The sequence below is a fragment of the Piliocolobus tephrosceles genome, chromosome 14, assembly GCF_002776525.5.
Source record: "Piliocolobus tephrosceles isolate RC106 chromosome 14, ASM277652v3, whole genome shotgun sequence".
Classification (NCBI taxonomy): domain Eukaryota; kingdom Metazoa; phylum Chordata; class Mammalia; order Primates; family Cercopithecidae; genus Piliocolobus; species Piliocolobus tephrosceles.
The window spans coordinates 17703677-17727544 of record NC_045447.1 but is presented as its reverse complement, the minus strand read 5'-3'; the positions used below and the strand labels follow the sequence as shown (position 1 = coordinate 17727544).

The 23868-nt window shown below is 36.4% G+C and overlaps 1 protein-coding gene across 1 annotated transcript; it reads right to left on the bottom strand.

Annotated features, from left to right (window-relative positions):
* Positions 1 to 989: 989 nt before the first annotated feature.
* On the bottom strand, positions 990 to 23868 carry RAB14 (RAB14, member RAS oncogene family). Its single transcript, XM_023223695.1, has 8 exons — positions 23620 to 23868; positions 15294 to 15352; positions 14115 to 14168; positions 12455 to 12632; positions 8842 to 8908; positions 5315 to 5402; positions 4628 to 4658; positions 990 to 3276 (listed from the first exon to the last, which is right to left on the bottom strand). Exons 2-8 carry the CDS (start codon positions 15343 to 15345, stop codon positions 3099 to 3101), a joined length of 648 nt encoding a protein of 215 aa, XP_023079463.1. The 5' UTR covers positions 15346 to 15352; positions 23620 to 23868; the 3' UTR covers positions 990 to 3098.

The window sequence follows — 23868 nt, the reverse complement described above, 5'->3', positions numbered from 1 at the left end:
AGCAAAATGCTAAAAGGCCTGGCCTAGTCACAATTATTGACATCCTTCTGGGACACAATTTTCTGGGCCTATGTTGAATGAGGCTAAATTTTCTTCTTTTCTCTAAAATGCCACATGAACCCTATACTTCCACATGAAGAGGAATGGAAGGTAATTATTTGGTCTTTTCTTCTGTTTAAGGGAATGAACTAAACTACTCAGGTTTTTAAAATCACACTTAAAACAGCAGACACCTGGGCAGAAAAGTTCCCCAAAACTACTGTCTTATGGAATTTGAGAAGGGAGGTAATGTATGAACATTAACATCTGGCTTCAAAAGACATCATCTTTCCAAAGAAATTGTACTACCTCTATTACGTGTACACCACCAACCAAAAAAAAAAAAAAAAAAAAATTACTCCATCAAACACACACTTTATTATCCATAAAAAAAAGACTTGAACATTGTACTGAAACATCTATTTAAGCGTAAATAGTACTAAGCACCAATTACTAATCTGAGGGCCTCCTCACAGGTCCAAGGGCAATGAGTAACCTCGAGAAGCAGGTGACTGCACAAGCAGTAAGCTATGGATTAAAAATTAAAAGGATTTCACATTCTTTCCAAAGTGTACTGCCCAGTGTCTGGCACACACATGTTACAATATGACAGTCTGCTCTATTTGTGAGCACCCAAGTTTATTACAGGGGATTACACATGCATATGATAGAATCTGGCTCCCAGTACAGTCAAAGGAGAACAGCATCAGCCAGCAAACGTGCTGATCTTACACTGAAAATGGTTGACTGAAAACATTTCAAGGGTGATGCAAACACAAGAATAAAACTGTGGCTCTATTACTTAGTGATGTGGTTTTATATGCTACATATGTAGACCTCTCTTTATACAATGAATACGGACAGTGCTGCAATAAAAACTGATGACACATCAAATTGTTCACCTGAAGAAAAGAAACCCTATTAGAGAGTTCAGAAAATAATGCAACCAATTTTAATTTAATCTAGATACAGGTACTTTATTTACAAATATTTAGATTAATAGCATTTTGTTACATCAAATGAAGAGTACAGCAGTCTGAATAAATCCTTCGGTCACAAAAACAATAAAACCCACTGTAACTAACTTTGGGAGTCAGGGTATTGCACCTCAACAAGCCGCAGTCTTTCGTTTGTGATTGCCACCTTATATCCCAATGGGTGGTTTGTTTGTTTTGTTTTTGTAAATATACACACACACCAGCAGGTCATGGTCCCTGGGTGAATCCCTTGTGATGCAACAGTGTAAGCAAAATGGATCACTGTAAGTCTTTAACAGAACATACCAATCTACTCCAGAAATCTTATTTTTTAAAAAGTTAAACAAAGACAAAAATAAAAATGAATCCACAAATTAACCAAAGCCTATTTTCTGCACATTCCAGTTTTGGCTTTTATTTAACATTGACTATACAATACTCTGGTACTACCACATGTTTACAACCCAAAAAGATGTACTTTTATGTTAGTGTCTGTAAAGGGGGATTTAAATGTGTATTTTAAACACAGCAGTTGAGCTGAGTGCATTTTCTATAGTGTGCTGAGGTGTTACTTATTCTACTTCAAATAAACTCTCAATTCCCAGCCACTGAATCATAAACACAGTAAGAAAAATCAACAGAAATGAAGAACTTAAACATGTTTGTTGTACAAAGAAATAAGATTGTTTCTCTTGCTATACAGTATTAATTCAGTGGCCAAACCACCTAGTGCAAAGTAATAACTTACTTTGTATCAGCACAAGCACTGAAACACCTTTAGAAACATTTTCCCTTTTATGAAACAATTTATGCCAACATGACATAAAACAGCCCCTCATACTATGAACACAGGGATATCTTACTTCACTGTAGTGTTAAAAATGCACAATTTAAAATCCCTTAACAGCAGACCTGTGGTTCTGACTGTCCAGTTCAGAATCTGACCATTCCAAGAAGATAAAGGTATAAAAGCTTAAAATGTGCAATAATAAACCCAGCCTTTTTTCTTCTTTTCCTATACAGTAAGGCAAGAATGCAGCCTGTAATGCAAAAACGTTTACAAAAAGAGAAAAGCAGGTTAGCACATTGTCGATTGCACAAGAACAGTTAAGAAAATCAGCAGGTAAGCAACAGTGCAAAGATGGAACAGAATCTGCTAGTGTTAATCCTCTGATGCTAGGAGCTTTTTCCAGCATAATGTCCCCAAACACTGCCAGCACCAAGGGGTGGAGCCAGTACTACTTGTGAACTGCAGTGTGTCTATTTCTTTGTGTGAAATGGAAGGGAGTAACATGGTCACATATAGGTCATACTGTACAAACTGGTATTTTATACTGTTCCAATGCCAGTAATCAATTTATTTTCTTCATTAAAATAATATACACAGAATGTATTGTTAGTTCGATTCCTTCAAATTTTATACATATTTACTTTCTGTTAAAGAGAAAAGGATAAAATGGTATAAAAAAAGATAAAGCTATTAATTAAGCACGAGAGAGAAGATAAATGGATATTTTCCCTGTGCGAGGCTAAGACAGAAGCAAACCTCGTCAAGAAAAATGCCACCCACACAACAGGAAATTTATCCAAAACAAAACAAAAGCAGTTATAGAACCCCTTCTCTACCATCAGAAGTCATTTCACAGCAATAAACTTATTGGTTACAACAGACATACTTGAACAGTTAAGGATGGGTAGAAAGGCTTAAGATATCATCAAATTAAACCGTACAGTGAGACAAAGCCTTGCCAAAGAGGGAGGGTAAAAATCATGAAGTCCAGCATCAGTGCTCAGTTTAAATCATATATTGGTGACATACTTATCACGAGGACAAGGGGGAAAAAAAGTCTAGATTTACCATGCAGGCGAGATTTATTACTCTACTTGCTTTTGATAACCTGATTACATCTAGTTGTTTAGCAGTTTAGTATTGTGTTAAACTGTTTTTACAACAGATTTTTGTTTTTTCTTTTTTTTTAATTAAACCCAGTAAGATGTACAGAAGACAATGAGGCAGTAAAAAGTACTGCTTTCAACAGACAGAGGTGAAAGGTCAAATGAGGGGCCACGGCAAAGAGGTCACTAGCAGCCACAGCCTTCTCTCTGGGGTTGGGGTTCACTGGTTAGCCGGCCTCCCTGCGGGGCTGAAGGTTTGTGTTGTACACCAGACTCAGCAGCATTCAGATCCAAGCTTCCATCCTGAATGTTCTGATATATTTTCTTGGCAGCCTCAAGGAAGGCATCTTCTACATTCTCTCCCCTAAGAGGCAATTGATAACTTTATTGGAGAACCACAGTTTTCTACAAAAGACAAGACATTATATACTGACCTTTTGTTCATCTTTAGTTAACTGCCATGATGTCTTCAACTTAACCATTGTCATCTAATAAGAGATTACCAGAACACTGAGCTAAGAGAACATGGAAAACTATTTTCTTTTCCTTTTCTTTTTTTTTTTTTTTTTTTGAGACAGAGTCTGTGTCACCAGACGAGTGTAGTGGTGTGATTTCAGCTCACTGCAACCTCTGCCTGCTGGGTTCAAGTGATTCTCCTGCTTCAGCCTCCCGAGTAGCTGGGACTACAGGCGCGCACCACCACGCCCAGCTAATTTTTGTATTTTTAGTAGAGACAATGTTTCACCATGTTGGCCAGGATGGTCTCAATCGCCTGACCTCGTGATCTGCCTGCCTTGGCTTCCCAAAGTGCTGGGATTACAGGTGTTAGCCACCACGCCCAGCCGGAAAACTATTTTCTGTGGAAAGCATACATACATACATGTACCAAAAGCCCTTTCCACAAATCGTATTTGGACAACTACATGTGTTATATGCAATCATTAAAATACTGTATGTTAATACACACCATGACAACTGAGATAGGTCATTTCTGTGGTAACAGAAGGATACTCCAAACAGAAATGAAATCTCTCCAAACATGCTGAAATCAGGAAGTCCAAGAATAATATGGTCTGCTCAGCCAAGCATGAACTGAGCTGTTTTTAATCGGGTGATGGCGACATAATCATGCTTAGCCATGTTAACACCTCCATTCAGTTTTCTTTGGACTAACAGCACAGCTGAGACTAAACAAAAACAGGTTAGCCTCTCACCACAAGAAATTTTTGACGTAATAAATGAAGAACAATGATGGGAGTGCCACACAGTTCAAAGCAGACATGGAAGAACAATTAGAAAATGTTCACTACTCTTCTGAGTAGACACTACCCCTTAAATCATGCTTAACGTGATCAGAAAATTAAATTGACCAAGCTTATGTCTGAGATGCCAAACTCAACCTCACTTGTGAAAAGTCAAACACTGTCATTTGTGAAAAGTCAAACACTTCTGAAATGTAAACAAAGTTCCATTTTATTAACCTGGGTTACCAACAGGCATAATCAAGGTACAATCTTTTAGATAACAAAAATTCATATTATTTTGAAATGTAAAAAAGGAAGCAGAGAGATGTTTGCTGTTCTTCCTGCAGTAAGCATTACACATTTATATATAGTACTTGATACGTGTATATACATTATATACTTTTCATATATACGGTTATACTTTGAGAAACTTGAATATAATTGAAATATCTATATTTTGGTCATACTTACGTTTTTGCACTCGCTTCAAGGAACAATAAGCCTAAAAATAAAATTCAGACTATAATTAGGACACTTCAAACTAACTCACAAGTGCATTTCCTTTTTTTATGAGACGGAGTCTTGCTCTGTCGCCCATGCTGGAGTGCAGTGGTGCGATCTCAGCTCACTGCAAGCTCCGCCTCCTGGGTTCACCCCATTCTCCTGCCTCAGCCTCCCAAGTAGCTGGGACTACAGGTGCCCGCCACCACGCCCGGCTAATTTTTTTTGTACTTTTAGCAGAGATGGAGTTCCACTGTGTTAGCCAGCATGGTCTCTCCTGACCTCATGATCCACCTGCCTCGGCCTCCTAAAGTGCTGGGATTACAGGAGTGAGCCACCATGCTTGGCCCACAAGTGCATTTCTTTAGTAACATCTGAAAAAGTTTCCCATCAGTTTTTATAGTCTTCCCATAGTATTTTATGAAAAAGTATGTAAGTCTGAGGTGGAGAGCATCTTTATATTTGTCACTAAATAACTGTACTGCTGCAACATAAATCTCACAGAAATAGAAACACATTTTGTTACTTCTTCATTCTTGAGATTTCTGAGTCTGCATTAAAAAACAACAAAAAAAACCTGTCAATCTGCAGTATCAAAACCCCACCTTTCCTTAGTAATTCTCCCAATTGTGACCATTAAGTCTTAAAGAAACCCACCGTTTTCTTCAGCAAACTGTTTGGCTTCTTCATATGTAACATCTCTCTGTGCCTCCAAATCCGCTTTATTTCCTATGAGAATTATTACCTAATTTGTGATCAAAAGAAAGACACCTTATAACAAAACCAGTAATTTAAACCAACCATGCAAATTCTGAAATCCAAAAATCTTGATAGAAAAAATAACTGGGCCTAAAAAGAAAACCAAGTACTAGCAATTACCCACTAGACAGGGCTACAGATTCATGAAGTCATTACTACAAAGGACCTTAGCAATGATCTAGGCCATGGGTTGACAAACTTTCTGTAAAGAATAAATAGTATATTCTTCAGGTTTGTAGGCCTCATATGGTCTCTGTTACATGTTCTTTGCTGGGTTATTTTTTTGTTGTTGTTTTTAACAACCCTTTAAAAATCTAAAAACCATCTTTAGTTCACAAGCCAGTCAGAAACAGGCTGTGGGCTGAATGTGGCCCATAGGCCATACATACTTTGGTGACACCTGGTCTAGTCCAAAGATTATATCTGAGTAAGATTACTAAGGGTTCATGGACAAGCTCCAGGGGATCTGCAAATACCCTGAAATACTGTAAATACTGTAATTGTGGGCATGTCCTAGAGGAGCAGGTTCATGGCTTCCATCAGATTTTCAAACAGTTCTGAGATCCTCAAAAAGTTTGAAAGCCACTAGGTACAATCCTTTAGGCTACCAGTAAGGAAATTAAAGCTCAAGGCAAAAGGACTTGCTGAAGGTCACTCAGTGAGTCAGTGGTAGGAGGACATTAGATCTCAGGTAGAAACCCAAACTGTGATCTTGAGACAAATACTATCCTACCCCACATTATCCCTAGATAGGACTGAGTTTATAGTTAACAGTAACTGGTAAGAGACGTCTATGTGTATACACAAGGGGGAGCTGGGAGTAGGAGTTTGGGGCATGTATGCAGTAAGTTCAAATCCAAGGCAAAAATAGCACCCACCTACCTATATCCACCTTGGAACCACTCATATGAAGTTAAGCCAAAGTTAAAGGCAGCTCTGCAAAGTTGTAAGAAGAAAATACGTACCCTTGGAGAATAGCAAAGGGCTTTGGCCTTTATCTGGGGTGGCGAGGGTGGGTTATGGATAAACTGTCTTTGTACATTTATGAGCTTATTTAACACCAGTTGGTAAAATCCCTCCCTTCTTCCCCCTTCCAAACAGATATGGTAATCTAGATATGAACACTTTAGGAATGGATGGTTTCAACTAAAAGGCACTTCAGCCATTAATTTTTTTTATGTGAAATTACAGCTCCTGGCTCTTCCACTTTCAAAAATGTGTGTCTATAAACCAAATCATCATTTTGATCTGAATGTAAACCTTATGCAAGGACAGTTAAGTGTACAACAAAAGTGAGCATTCTTTAAACAGTGTGGACAAAGTGCCCACTGTGATGGGGAGGAAACTGTCATACACTATCCGTTAGTCTTTTAAAATAATAAAATAATGATACTTAAAAAGTAAATCAATTTATAAAAAATCAAGTCCGGTAAAGCCACAATGACAAGCACAGGGTACTCATTATAAGATAGGTACTCAAAACAAGAAATACTGCCCCGCTCCTGATTCTCTCTGAATCTCCAAATAAGGCTTCTTATCTCTCTGAAAGGGAAGACGTAAAGTGGCATGCTAATTACAGAGATACAAAACATGCCCACAACAAAATGGTAGAGAACACAACTTCTACACAGAAATCAAGGGCAATTTTATAGAAAATGGAGCACTTAAGAAAAACTCAAGAAATTTTTTTTCTCCTGATCTGGTTCTATTTCAAAGCACATAAATGAGGCAGGAAGGACACAGGGCGAGAAGGTTAATTTTATTATACTCCTCCATGGGCCTTCTACAGTGAGTTTTGTTTTTAATATTTTACTTGAAATAGCTATAGACTCACAAAGGCTTACAAAAAATAACAGTGAGGTCCTGTGTACCCTTCACTAAACTTCCCTAATGGTAGGATGTTATGTAACTATAATACACTCTCAAAACTAGGAAACTGACATTGGTACAATCCCCAGCCCTTATTCAGATTTCAGTTTTTACACATTCTCAGGCACATGTGCATTTGTACAAGGGTAGTTCTATATAATTTTATCTCAGGTACAGATCTCCATCATCTCCTCCACTCCCTTTGCTAACCCCTGGCAATCACTAATCTATTCTCCATCTCTACAATTTTGTCATTTTGAGAATGTTTTCTAAATGAAATTATACAGTATATAAACTTCTGAGACTGGCTTTTTTACTGGGCATGATGCCCTTGAGACCCAGCTCAATTGCTGCATATATAAAGAATTCGTTCCTATGCACAGCTTAGTAGTATTCCACTATAGAGATGTTCTGAACTGTTTAACCATTCACCTGTCAATGACCAGGTTGGGAAACACCTAGGTTTCCAGTTTCGGGCTACTGCAATAAAGCTGCTATGAACACCCTTCTATAGGTGTGTATGTAAACCTTGGGTTTAATGTGATAATGGAAATGAAAGTTTCAGGCACAGTCCCTAGCATGATAGGTGAACAATGTTAATTGACTCTCAGTATGATTAAACCACCATTTCCTGATAAAAACTAATCTTACTACTGATGACATAGTTCTTGAAGCAGGCCTCTCTACCAAGTGTTGAGGAAAGCCAAGAGAGACACAAGCCTTGTTCCTGAGAAACTCAGTCACAGCTCAGTGCGTCTTTCCTCACATTGTTCCTGGCATACCCTCAACAGTATCTACTGAAACTTTACTCACCCCTCAAGGACCAGCTCAAACACCATTCCTCTGTAAAGCTGCTTTCTCTCCAGACAGCACTGATCATCCTAGGCTCCCCAGCACTGTGCTAGTCCCTCTATTTCTAATTCATGCTTCAATCTACTTTGCAGCACAGTTACCTGCATACCTGCTAGTTCTCTCCCTGCTAGACTATAAGCTCTTCGGGACCAAGGATCCATGTTTATCTTTGTATACTGCAGAGTCTAGCATGGTGACTGGCCTTTAAAATCTCAATAAATATAATCTCAGTCTGATTAAGAAGCTAATGTTTTAACATATATAGAATCCTTTTTATTTTTGACTGAAATTTTCATTCTTAATTCTCCTCCTCTAGTTGAAATTTTTATTGAGGTAACGCAGATTCACATGCAGTTGTAAGAAGTCGTAAGGAAAGATCTCTTCTACATTTTGCCCAGTTTCCTCCAATGCTGAAGTTTTATGAAATTAATGCAGATCCCTTTTAACATCATAATTTCAGACTTCAGTCTTCACATGAGATCACCACTACATTCATAATTGTAACGACAAACATGAACAAAAAACCTAGGTATAATAAAATGCAAAACCAGGTTTAATTAGAACTGAAATTTTTCATTTCATAACTGAAACTGTTACATTTTCTTCGACTAATTGAAGACGACAATCTCACTAGTAAATGGCTTCCCTTTTTGGGTTAGCTTAGTTCTTACATTTTCTGTGTATTAAGATGCCATTTAACTTACAGTATTTGGATTGGTGAGATTCCTTGCATCTGTCAACCAGCTGCTTAAGTGGTTATATGTACTTCTTCTGCAAAAATAAAAGTTTAAATTTGTGACTGCCATATAATTATAGGAAAAAAATTCAACAAATATTTAGAATACATACTTTAATCAATATATCCTAAAATAATTTTGCTTTGACCAGTTACTCAGAACAGTAGTTGTGAAATACAACTGCATACTTTTCAAAAATCCAGTCAAACCTATTATTTTTAAATAAATAACTCAATATCCAACAACTTTGGTAATTACAGGTCAGGAGTCAATTATTTAGTCCTAAACGCATACTGTAAATAGACCAATAAGCAAGCAAGGAACAACACAGTAAACTGATGGAAATGCCAATGTGGAGTCAAAACTCAAATTACTTTGAAATCATACAGATTTTCAATCACAAAGCAGAGACAAAGTTGTATCAAAATGCCTAACCATGACACATTTAATGGAAGACATTTTTGCTTGTCTTTAAATTTTAATTTCATTAAAAACCAAGTCACACTCTTGTAAGCTGGCATACAATTCACCTTTCCTTAATAATTTAAAGAGCAAGCTAACCATAATAGCATAAAATTGACTTTGAAGACATTTATACATTGACAAGAATTCAAGTCCCCAGATATCAGTGAAAAAGTTCATCCTAACTTTGTACTCTTACCAGGCAGCTAAATCATTCTGGAATTCTTTAACTGTCCTATTTTTCTACTTTCTCCAAGCAAGAGTTTAAAAACTCATAGGTTCATTTGCACTAGCCAAGTAAGCTCTAAGATGGTAAACAAACCCAAATATTTGTAATATTATACACAGTAGAACCTACCAAAGGGGTCAAAGATAATAAAATTTTTGAGGTTAAAAATGTTTCTGATTTATAGACTCACAGAATATAAGTCTATCTTACTCGTTTAACATGTGAGGAAACGAAAGCCCATAAAGACTTAACTGGTGTCAAAATCAGGCCTAGAACTCTTTTACAAATACCACATGTCCTTCAAGTGTTTCTAGTTTAGTCCTGTGAATATATTCCATGATCTCTAGCTGCCAGTTTTTACAGCTAATTTGTTATTCAAAGTATATAGTTCTTTCCCAATGAGAACTGAGAAGAACTCCTTACTCATATTTTTATTGTGCTAATCATATTACTCATGAATCACCACTTAGACGTCAAAAAAGTCATATATATCAAAATAGCTCCTTCCCCCCAATGTTTTAGAATTTTCTAAGTAAACAATGATAAAATGTCATTTTTAAAAAGCACAAGCCTTATCTGTGTTTGATATTTGTATTACTGGCATACCTTGACTTTACACAACAGGTACGTTTTACTACTTCATGCATAAACCTTAAACAAGTCCAAACATTTCTACTGATTTTGATGAATTTTAAAATTTCAAAGCTGGCAAGGAGAGTGAAGTACACAGAAAAAGCCTAGTACCGAGATCATATAAACCATATTACTTACATGTATCATAACTTCTGCCAATGATTCTGGTAATTGTTATTAATTTAAAATTCACTATCATTATAATTTTAAATCCATAAATAAATATTATTCAAATATTAATTGGTGGTACAAGTGCTAAAAAAGTGCTAACATGCTAGATATGTCAAAATGTTATGGCAAAACAACTGTCACAATAGGCTACGCTGTCAATTTAGAAAAGTACCCTGTAACAACGAGAATTAATGACAAAAATAAAAAGGAACTTTTACGTTTGTAAAATGTCAAAGAATAATAGAAAAAAATTCACTGTCATGACTGCAACATCGAAGTCACTATGAAGTATCACTTTAGCACCTGACTAAACCCTGGGGTACTCTTTTCCAGTAACAGTTTTTATTACAATATAATGAACACATCATAAAGCTTATCCTTTTAAAGTACGTAATTTAGTTGTTTTAAGGGTAGTTACAAAGTTGTGCACTGATCACCACTATCTAATTCTAGAACATTTTCATCACCCCAAAGAGAAACTTGGAACCCACTTAGAAGTCACTCACTCCCCATCCTCTGGCAATCCACTTTCTTTCTCTATAAATTTACCAGAATATAAATTCTGGATATTTCACAAATGAAATCATACAATATGTGTCTCTTAGTGTCTGGTTTCTTCCACTTAGCATGATGTTTTCAAGTTTCATCTATGTTGTGGCATGTATCAGTCCTTCCTTCTTCCTCATAGCTGAGTAACATTTCATTGTATGGATATACCACAGTGTTTATCCATTCATCGGCTGATGCACATTCTGGCTGTTCCCAGTTGAAGTATTTTTTTTGATGACTTGAATAGACACAGATTTTACCAAAAGTATTAACTATGCTTAAAAGCAAAAACAATATTCTTAGCACATATCATCATATTTACATTTTATTGGTTTTTAATTATGTGAAGTCTTCAGAAATGCACTCCTCATAAAATCAGACAGTTCTGTGTAGGCGGCCAGGTTTATTAATAGCCTTCCCATAATACTCTTGATCATATCACTGACTGCCTGGCTATAATGAAGAGCATTAAGGCTTATTTCCCTCTGTTTTGCTCTGAGGCCACCCAATTCTGGCATTTACTGAAACTTTAGGCACTATAATTATAATTAGTCAATATCTTTATTCTAAGGCAGCATTTCCCAAAGTGTGCTCCTCAATAAAATAAGCTTAAGAAACACCAAATTAAATAAAGTCATACAGCAAAGAATTTCTTACTGCAGAACTTTCCGAAGTCTTAATATGCTAATGAGCATTATGACACATCAAGAGGAAACCATATAAAGCATTTTCCAAAAGGAAATATACTTTAAAATCTAATTATCACTTGGTCCCACTCACACATCTTTACCCCCGAGAAACAGTCACATTGCTATTGACTGGCGCTTTACATCAACATGAAAGGTGATCCAGTTCATTTTCTAACTTACAGTAGACAAACAGTGCAGGGTCTAATCAAGTGGCACAGTTTTCCATGTTCTCCAAAGTCAAACCTTTACGTATAGTAGTTTTATCACTTTACATCAAGTGCTTTGGAATTCCAGAAACAGTCATGTTGAAATAAATTTAAACCTACTGCATGTAGTATTTGAAGTCATTTCTATCCATTTTAAGAGAAAAAAAAGTAAGTAAATAAATAAACACCTTCAGATGCAAGCATAAAATTTTTTATAATCCCCCATGCTGGATTAGCAAAACTCTTTGCTTGGCCTTGTTTTGAGAGGTGTAAACTTTAACACTAGAGACTAAATAGAGTAAGTCCCAAGAGTGAGTTGTTTGCTTTCTACTTAAAAGAATATTTTATATAAAATATTATTTCTCCTCAAATCATTCAACTGAAGTTGCTTTTCAGAACTGTATTCTTCTATTAGCTTCACCCGATATCTCCCTAAATTTTTCTTCAGTCATAAAAACTTTCAGAAAATATCAATGTGTTATATCAAGTTTTACATGGCAACTTAAGAAACCATAAAAAACAAGTAAGTTCAATTACAGTCATACAATTACAAATTTTAAAAAATGCCTAAGTCAATTTTTTTTAAATGCCCAAAGTAGATTTATTTTCCCCGTATGAAGGTTGAAAAAATTATCTCTTACCTAGTGATATCATAGACCATAAGAGCTCCTGCAGCTCCTCTGTAGTAGCTCCGTGTAACAGCCCTAAATCGCTCCTGTCCTGCCGTATCCCAAATCTGCAGTTTTATTTTTTGGCCACTAACTTCGATTATTCTTGTACCAAATTCAACACCAATTGTGTGAGGACAATCAGCCATAACTGTTAAGGAGGAAAAAAAGTAATAGCCCAATTTTCAGAAAACTTCAAATTAAGCCTGGGGGGAAAATCCACTAAATAAACAAATGGCTTACTAATACTTACAGGCTATAAATAGACTAAAGCTACCACTGGAAAAAAAATTCCCAGAAGTAAGAAGTCAGGGAAATGTGACTGTACTAGAATCAGGGTCAGCAAACTTCTAGAAAGGACCAAGCAGAAAATATTTTAAGTTTTGCAGGTCAAAAGGTCTTTGTCATAAACTACTCAATTCTGCCACTGAGGCATAAAAGCAGCCAGAGACAATATGTAAAACAGGCATGGTTGTATTCCAATAAATTTTATTCACAAAAACAGGCAGTGATTGGATTTGCCCCACTGGCCTGTTTGCTGACCCCTCGACTAAAATAATCTGTTAAGTAAAAATAAGGATTTTAATTAATTCTTCACAGTATCAACATTATACCATTTAGCCTTCTTACAATCATTATCTATAACAGATCAATCAATGGTCTTGGGACCCGAGGAGTTGTTAGTCAAACAGATTCTTATCCCAGAAAATATCAGTGTCTCAAAGAAAATCAGCATGTGTTTTATATATATATATATATACATACATATATACACACATATACATATACATATATATATACACACATATATTTTAGAGACAGGGTCTTGCTCTGTCACTCATGTTGGAGTGCAGTAGCACAAGCATAGCTCACTGTAACCTCGAACTTCTGGGCTCAAGCAAGCCTCCCACATAAGTCTCCCAAAGCACTGCTGGGATTACAGGCATGAGCCACCACACCTGGCTAATATATACTTCTTATTATACAATGACAAGTTATATATGTCTAAGCCAATGAACAAATTTATTAGTCCTTTCCTTATAATGAGGCCACTTAAAACCTAAACCCACCATTCTCCAGTATAAGGACACAGACTGCTGGGCACTTCATAAAATGTCACTTCAAACTTCTGTAGTAAGCAGCACAAAAATGTCAAAGAAATAATTTCAACTATACAGAAACTTTCAACTATATTTAGCATATCAGTTACAACAAATTGGTCTCTTCTATCACCCAAAAAAGCGTAGAAAGAATTCCATTTTAAGTATTCCAAATCTGTTATTTAACAAATGATACAAGCAGCAAATTTCTCCTCATAAGATAATCAATTCCTTAACAGAAAGTCAGAGAGTAAAAAGATTGTTTGACATTACTGTATGTATTTTTAAAAATTATTTTCACATCAAGAAATCAAAACAAGTGGATCAGATTATATATATATATAATGTGTATATAAATCAACACTAAAAATGCTGGTATATTTCATTTTATCTGTACCCATTTAAAAAAAAGTACAAATATAGTGAAAGGTTATATTTAAATGCATGAAGTACACTGAAAATGACACTGTTTAAAAAGTAGAAACATGACAATAAAGAAAACTATTAATGTTTACCTCATGTATTAAACTTACATTTTTTTTCTGTAAATTGATGAAGCAAGCAAGATTTTCCTACTCCCATGTCCCCTGTTTAAAAAAAAAGAAGTTTCAGGTGGCAATTACATTTCTCAATTTTATGCAACGACTGCTATATTCCTTACCATATAACATATCACAAGTTTCTGGGACACTTCACAAATTTTTATTTTCCTGCTTTACAATGATTTGAAAGTTTTCACTGTGAGACACAAATGGAATATTACTCCCAATCTTTAGCACTGACAGAATTTGGCTGTAAATTATTACTGTTAATAAATAGCCACCAGCTGGGAAGTGCTTATTTTTTAATGGAACTTTTTTACTTTGAGCTGTTTCAAAATTTTATGGTTTTTGTTGTTGTTGTTTCCTTTAACTCAAGCATAGAAGCAGAAGATTTCAAAAAGTGACAAATGGGGTAGCATGTAACAAGCAGAAATAACAAACTGAGTTCTGGAAGCTTGATTCACTAGGTCCCTGTCTTATACTTCTTGTATTATTCTATGAAAGAAAAGAATTTGCATTACATGAAAACCCCAGGAGAAAAGATGTCATCTCTGACTGTACTATAGCAATGTTAACCCTTGATGAAGGAAACATTAGAAAGGACACATTAAGTTCAACATGAAAGCAAACTGTTCTAATGTGAACAATTCATTGAAAAACTTGTACTTTCAAATGTAGTTTTATGTTTGGATAAACAGCATTAAAGACTTAATTTGAGCAAAACCTTCTTGAAACTTAAGAAAAAAACACCAATTAAGAAAAAAGTTTTTTATGTATATTACACAATTGATTTGGAATCAAACAATATTCTCTATCCCTTTTTCCTTATAATGGAAACCCAGGGGGATCTGAGCACTTTCACAGTATTTTAGGAATGTTTCTGCACTCCTTGAAACACTGATACTTTCTAGCATTAACAAGCTTTCAAGCAGCCCTCAAGAACAACGAACATCACTTCACAAGGTACCCACCAGCACTGTACCACAGAAATATCCAGGGCCACAATGCAAAAGCTGCACTGCTAATGCAAAAAATGAATCTCATAAAAGGAGCTTTAGTTTTACAGTAAGAAAATCAGTCACTCCTGAAGCGGTATTGTTTAAGTATTAGCATATAAATATTTTGTAAGTTAACCTTTTGGGAACAAGAGTGTAAGTTAAATAAACTTACCAATAATAATATATTTAAAGATGTAAGAGTAGTTGTATGGTGCAGTTGCCATGGTGGCACTAAAAACAAAGAAATCTCTGTTACTTCAGAAGGAAAGCATATACAAGTAATTCAAACAGATCACTGCTATCCTTTAAAGGTAGAAAAGGACAGTGAATACAAACAAATGTAAGTTACAGTAAGTCAGAATAAAATTGCATTTCACAAATTGATCAAATACACAAATTCTCTTGGATGAATGATGCTTACACATTCTCATGTGCTATCCACAGAAATATGAGAAACCAGTTATACCAATATTTCATTTAAGAAAATATCCACTAGAACTTAAAGTATAATTTAAAAAAGAAGAAAATATCCAGTAAGAAGTATTACTCTGAAAACTTTCAAACAAAAAAATCTTTATAAATTTAAGTTAAACATCACTATAAATAGCCTCCACTCCCTTTAAAGTCCCCTTCCCTGTTAACTGATCAAGTAAGTTACTAATGATCTACTTGTTCAGAACTCTGATTTTAAACAGAATGGTATACAAAGGAACCACTTAATTTATAAACACAAAACAACTTTTAACTCTACTTTAAATCAACAGCAGAGCATCCAAAGAGCAATGGTATGATTTCCAAATCAATGTTGGAACTAGACTGAATCACATGAAACTGTTCTTCCCAGATTTTTCAAGTCAATTTTATTGGCATTTTCATATGGCTCAACCTAATACAGGACTTGCAGATTATCACACACACACACACTTTTTGAAGACACAGCATCTCACTATGTTGACCAGGCTGGTCTTGGGTCTTGAACTCCTGGCCTTAAGCGATCCTCCCATCTCAGTCTCCCAAAGTGCTAGGATTACAGGCATGAGCCACTGCACCCGGCCACATTAACAACATAGTAAGTGCTTCCCATCTACTATTCTAGGGACTGAGAGAAATAATGTCATAAAATTGTACTTAAGGTTGCGAAATTTGAAAGCTTGTGTATTAGAAGATATTTCAAAAGATCACAGCCCATTTCTTGCCCTCAAATAGACTTAACCTAAAGAATTCTAATTTCTCTCCTACTTGAAAAGAAAACAAAAAACTTTCCAATTTATTTAAATGAATGCTCTGAATGTGTAAGACATTGTGCTAGGTTCTAGAGAGAAACAAGGGGGTGAATTATAAAACTGGGAATAACTTTCAATAAAGTTTATTCTCAAACCAGCTTTCAGCTTAAGACAAAAATTATTTATACAAATAAAGATTTCATCCCATTTTAAAAAGTCTGACTTACAGTATTTTTAAGCCTGGCTTTTAGTGTTTCTGTCAATGTCACATTACACAAGCCAGACATTTTATATGACTGGAAAATTTTATTTACTGAAATTATCATCTTACTATATATATACCTACCATATTGCAAGTAAAAGTTCTATATAATTAATAACATTTAACCTGTAGAAAGAATATATATTTAAAACAAGTGTATTATTATAAGGAAAGAGGAAGCTGTTAATTACAGTAAAGTATTAATCACTTCCATACACTAGTCTTCTCACTTAGCTGTCTGTATTACATTTAGTGAAAGTAGAAGCCCTGCTACCCATTCCAGTTTGGCATGTTCTAACACATTTATAATCAGTCTCCTGCATCAGAAAACTCCCATAACCAGTTCTTTCAGCAGAGAGAGTTTTTCTAGTTAGATTAACTCTGATTCTGAACATTACAACAACTTTATTCCCTTTTCCAGGCACTAGGGACTCAAAACTTTTAAGAATGAACTTGGTCCTAAGACTAAAATTGTCCTGGATTATTTACCTGATCTCTCAATTAGATGCCAAACATAAGGGGAAAAATAATCTCTTACATTAAAAATATTTAAAGATTATTAACTTCTTAACCTGAATTCTTCCCAGACTCTTTCTTTCTAATCGATTTTTAATTCTTCTAAATTCTTTCCCTTTCAAACCTGGGTAAAAGTAATCACTTAGTCACCTTCAAATTACTGTCTCTCATGTGCTCTTCTCCTTGATTTTTCCTAATTTCTTTCCCTCTTCGAACTAAAGGTTGTAGCTGTACATACTTTGCTCCTTCTATTTTATGTTAAAGCTATGACTTCTAACAATCCCAAATTTCTACTTCAAATGCTTTAAAGACTAATCATAAAATTATGGCCCAATTTTAGTTGTACTAATTTGTGTACTTGCTAATTATCACACATTCATTAAATGTGAGATAACTAATTTTGAAAATGTATCTTAAAATTACAAACATTCATATAGTGGAAACTATTTCCAAATAAAAGAAATGATCGCTATTTCAGATTGAATACCAGGGCTCTGTCTCACCTCACCACACATTTTTCTTGCTTGTTTCTTTAAAAATTACAAATAAAAACCATACAAGCAGAATTAAAGGAAAACTACTCAAACTTACTAATTTCAGTAAACAAAGGCAGAAAACATCTAACACTGTAGCCATCAACACTCACAACAGGTCTTCCTGTCTAGGTTTACATATATTCCCATTGTTGACTGATATTAATACATTTCAGTCAAAAGTATTTGCAGTCGAATTATATTCAAATACTAAATATGCTTAATGTTGCTTTAACAAAAGATTTCTCAGTCTCATTTCTTGAACATGAAACATACCATTGTTAAGGTGAGGAATACATTTTTACCTAACTTTGGACGGGAAAAAAGTTCTTCCTCTATTATTTAACAGTGTTTTGCTTTACTTAGAGAACTCTTAAGTCTAAAAAAAAGGACATGAAAGGCTGATCTAGTTCAAACTCTGAAAACATGAGCCCACTTAACATTACAATCCCCATAAATTTTTTTTTAACCTTGGTAATATTCCATAACTTGTATACAACTACCGGGACAATTAAAATTCACTTTATTCCACATTTTACAAAAAGTATTTGAGTCAAGTTCATATGTAAATAAAAGATCTTTATTGCCTTTAAAGGAAAAAAGTACTACATACTTACACAACAGGCATTTAATACATAATCAACAATTTGCAAACTAATAACAAATACAATTGTTAGTTACTATTTATCGGGCACTTGACATATAACAGGCAATGTGCTAAATATTTTACATACAATTTCATTTAATCCTTACTACCATCCTATAACATAGTTAATTATTATCCTCATTTTACAGATGAGGAAACAGACTCTGCAGGTAACACGTCCAGGTCACACAGCCAAGTCTGTACTGAACCTAGGACTGTTTTGACTGAAGAGATCCCCTCTTAACCACCACACCATCCTGCCCTCTCCACCGTCGTGCCTCCTCCACATGGTTATGAGATGTACCATATAGCTCTGCAGTATTCACTCGCTTAATTATAATTCAGTATTCTGAATAAGATACATGAATTACATTCAGAAGATGCACTGCAGTCAGAATTTATATATATAAATGAATGGTAATACTAGTAATACTAATTTGTAATACTATAATTCATCTACTTACAAAAAGTTTCTTGAGAACACTTGACAGTAAACCATGTAATGATCTATGCTACTTTTTCCTATACTGTCTTATATAATTCTTACTTAATTCTCACAACTCTGCAGAGTCATTATCATTATGTCTATGCAAAAAATTAAAGAAACTGAGGTTTGGAGAAATTCACTCATTTGGCCAGTGTTATAAAGTTTGTATATGGCAGACCTAGAAATTGAACCCAGGCCTGATTCCAAAGACCATGATTTTCCCTAAGTTATTATTAGCTTATTTCAGGCATGTACAGGTAGACTGATAAAATAAAAATCAGAGAAAGAGGAAAGATATTAATGCATGTAAAATTTAGCTATAAACTACCCTTGCTGCCAAGAGAAATATGTACTAAATGCATAGAAAACACTTAAAAATTGTGCCATGTATTCAACTGACTCCTTAAAGATATTAATACACTCAATATTGTTTTAATAAAGGATTTCTCAACCTCATCTCCTGAACATGCAACTACCAGTTTTTGCCATTGTGGAAACATACCGTTTCACCACTGTGAAAACATACCATTTTTTACCATCATTTTCACCACTGTTAAGGTGAAAAATATATTTTAAAATGGGGTATGCCATCTTGTAAAATTCTGCATATTTTTTTCACTCAACCGCTCAACAAAATCACAGACACATTTTCATGTCAGTATATTTAGATCTAAATGATTACTGAACACATATTAAACACTAATTATTGTTGTGACAAAAACAGAATGCATGGTTTCTATTTACTGAATCGACACCTTTCTAAGATTACACAGACATATAAACGACCAGTTTTGAAACGTATAGGCACAGATGTGAAGGTATACACTACCAAACATACTGCTTGTGGAAATGTGCTAACATTTTGGAAAGTAATCAGTATATTTAAAAATCTTAACAATAATCCAAATCATCCTTTGGCCCAGATATCTATTTAGAAGTATCCTACATATACAAAACCTTCAGTCCATAAGGCTACAGGTATTAGCACATTTAATGTACCATTTTTACAGCAAAAAACTGGAAATAATCTATCAGCAAGGAAATGACTGAATAAAGTACATCTGTACTACAAAATAATATCCATCTAGTTTAGAAACCATTTTGATCGATATGCATTAACCTGGAAATACCTCCATGATTTTGCTAAGTGAAAAAACACATGTTGCAGAGTTTTATGCAATAGCATACCCCACTTTCAAACACACACACACACACACACATTCAACCCTATATTCATATAATATGAAATACAAATCAAATTGTGAAAAATACACGGACAGGAGAAAAAGGGAAGAGGGAAAGTATTAACTTTTCTTTATAGATCCCTGCACTGACTTATTACAATGAATTAAAAATAAAATTTTCTCTACCAATAAATATGTGAAAAGCACTTTCTATGTAATTTTAATACAGGTTAAAGAATACCCAAACAAAAACAAACAAAACTCCCACTCATAACATTCCCAACATTATTTCCACATTTACTGATAATAAGGGGAACTATGAAGACAATAATACGATTGGCCTCAAAACAAAAAAAACCAATACTCAATAGTAGAGGGCATATTTTTGGTTTTTTTTTTTTTTTTTTTAACAGTTTAACTACTTACTATTTCCTCTGATTTTAAAAACTGTTACATAGCTATTCTACTCCTTAGAACCGACGATGTTACTGTATAATTTTTACATAGCTGATCCAAGACATAACAAGGGAAAAGCAACCCACTAAATATTCCAGCTGATTTAATCCTTATCCTTATTTCCATTGATAAGTTTTGTTTGTTTGTTTGTTTAACATGCATGACGTTTTGTTAAAAATACCAGAGCTGAGATGGACTGCTTCTGTGATTCCAACATGAATGTATCTGTTAAGTATCTACTAAGCACAAAGCACTGTGCCAGGCTTTGGCAAGATAGCATGATCAAAAAAGACAACATTGTCTCTGCCTTCGTGGAATTCAAGAACAGAAGCATTCTGACTTGCTCTAAAGGCCCACTAAAATGGACTACTACTACCTGATTTGTCAGTCAGGTGGATAAAACTTCTGTAATCTAATAATCTAATCTAATAAAAACGAGTGGTCAATTTCCTCAACAGTAGTACAAAGAGCCCACCCACTTAAAAAAAACAAATCTAACTTTTGATAATATACTTAATGTCACTTTTATATAAATAATGATTTTAAAAAGCTGGATTGCTTAATGTGGCAAGATACGTAATTTTGATAATCTTCTATATACAGAAAATAAAGTATTCTAATACTGGACCTCTGTTCACAGAAAGAAAGCACTTAACACCCAAAAAGCCAAAAAAACCCCTGCACTTATTGCTAAAGTTAAAAGGATTAATAGTGAAAATTTTACTACTGATACTGTGTCTGAGATTTGCTTCAAAATATCTGGCAGGGAGGAGGCAAGTGTATATAGATGAAGCAAGACTGATCACTGTTGACACTGGCTGATAGGTATATGAATGCTCAGTATGCTACTTTATTTTGTATATATTTAAAATTGTCTAGATGAAGCTTCTTAAAAGTACAGTACCTCTAATGCTTCTATTTGTAAACTGCTGTCTTTAGCCATGCCTGGCATTTTTAACCACATAAAAATGTTTCAAGCCTTTTTTAAAAACACATGAAACATCTCTCAATAGCCCGAGTTTTAACATTTTATTTACCTTAATCAAGTTTCCTCCACTAGCACAGTATCTTACTGTGACTATGCAAAGATATTTGACATTGATAAAAATGAACACTCCAAATTCTGTTGCAAAGTTGAAGTATGCAACAATGATAAAGTTTAACTGTAATACAAAAAAGCAACAACTTTTTAAAATGTAGCTTTAATTTCAAGGAATTTTTAAATAGCTATTACATTCTAAGGTTTTACGTCTTTACAACAATTGCCATTTATTGAGGGCCTAACACATGCCAGCTACTTTATAAACAAACTCTAATCCTAAAAATTCATTTTACAAATAAGGAAACCAAAGTGATCTACCCGTGGTCATAGTACTACTAAATGGAGAGCTAGAATTAAGGTCCAGGTTTAACTCTACACGTAGCTCTCCAAAGCTATGCTCCTCTCTCATTCATTCAAAAGATATTAAACACCCACTATGTGCCTAGCACTGTTACAGGCACTGATTTACTATATGCCAAGCAACGTGCTAAGGGCTTTCTTTAAAACCCATTTAATCCTAGCAACAACTCTAAGATGCAGGTTCAATTATCCCCTTTATAGATAAGGACACTGAGTCTGAAAGGTTAAGTAACTTGCTTAAGATCACTTAACTAGGAAGCGGCAGTAATGGAGGGGGAACCCTTGACAGTATGACTCCAAAACTCTTAAACACGACATACCTCTAGGCATGATCAAGTAAAACTGCCTAAACAGAACTTGGAAGAAAAAATTTGGAAAGGCTTGTGGGGAATAAAGGGGTAGGAGCTGGATTACTGCAAGGTCAAGTTTATCCTCAACAATCAAATCTAAATAAAAGAAAGCTGGTTCCTCTACAATATTTACCTTAGAAAAATATAAGAATTTTTTTAAGGCAGTTGGGATAGTAACGAAATGAGCAGTAAACTTTGCAAGAGTTCAAATCTGGGCTCTGACACTTGCTGTGGGGTCACCAGGAAGGCACCTGTCCTCTCGGAACCCGTTTCTTCATACACGAAATTGAAATCCTGGCATCTCTCCTTTGGGGTTTGTGAGCATGAGGATTTGCCAGTGTAGTGGCTGACTTTATGGACTTTAGGTCATAAAGGGGTAATCAGCTGTCATCCAATGCGAACACAGTGAAAAAGGAATTAAGTTGTAACTACATTATAAATGGTCATGCCTGTAACCGTAGCCTAATTTTTGAGTGTAGTACAAAAACCACCAGCCACAGTGTGAGCCGAAGCCAGTTTGTAATATACCATCATCAGCCAGACACACATCACAACTGTAGGCCTCAGTTTCCTCACTTATAAAGTGGAAACAACTTATCTCTGAGGGCTACGCGGGACAAGATAAACACGTACAAAGACACCTAAGTAAGTAGGCCCACAGTTAAACACAGTTAAGACACCTGGCCCACAGTTAAAACGCTTAAAACACTCCAGTTCTGTCGTCTTCTCTTAGATTCTAGAAATGCCACAACTTTCTCTTCATTGTTTCTAGATGCTCTGTAGCTTCAGGGCCATAGAGGCTGTCCATGCGTCTCATAGGAACGCACCAAAACCAGGACATCGCAAGCACAGGCGCGTAGACCCCGTCCCTGGCCCGGCTGCAGGGCCGGACTCCCCACAACGACAAGGACACCGGAGTTGCCCCGAGATGCCGAGGAGGCTGCGAAGAGCTGCCTTTGTACTCAGAGCCAGACGCGGCCTACGGGACGGGACCGCCACGTCTGGGGCTCTCGGGCTGCAGGGCGGCGCGGCACGCGTGGGTACACCCTGCGGGGGCGGGCTGCGGCCGCGGAGAACAGCGGCGAGGAGAGGGGGGCCTGCGGGAGATGCGGTCCTGCCCAGCCGCGCCGAGAAGGCGGGGAAGACGAGGCCGGAACACACCCTTCCCTGCACGCCTCTGAGCGCCCTGCGGGGTGGGGTGGGCAGGAGGCTCAGGCCGGAGCCGCGCAGGGGACACCTCCGCCCCCACCCGGGAGTCCTGTCAGGCCGGCGCCGCGGCGCTCACCGCCGACCCCCGGGATCGCCGCGGCCTGACGGGGCCTGGACCTGGGGCGCCGCCCGCCTGCAGCCCCGTCTCCGCCGTCGCCACACCCGCCCCTCTGAAGAGCCCGGCGCGAGGAGGCATCAGCCCGCCAGACACTGCGGAAGGCCCGGGTTACCTGGGGGGTTGCTGGTGGCTGGGCAGCTTTCCGGGCGGGAGGGGGGCGTCAGGACGAGGAACAGGAGTGCGGACACAGCGGGAGAGGGGGCGGGGGCGGTCGGCCGAGGCCCCGGCAAGTACGCGGGCAGGCCGAGAGGTGCAGACGCGCCAGCGGCAGTAGCGACAGTAGCGGTGGCAGCGGTGACTGCTCCTGTGGCTCCCTCAGGATCTTCCTCGGGCTGGTCCAAGATGGCGGCGCTCCCTGCAC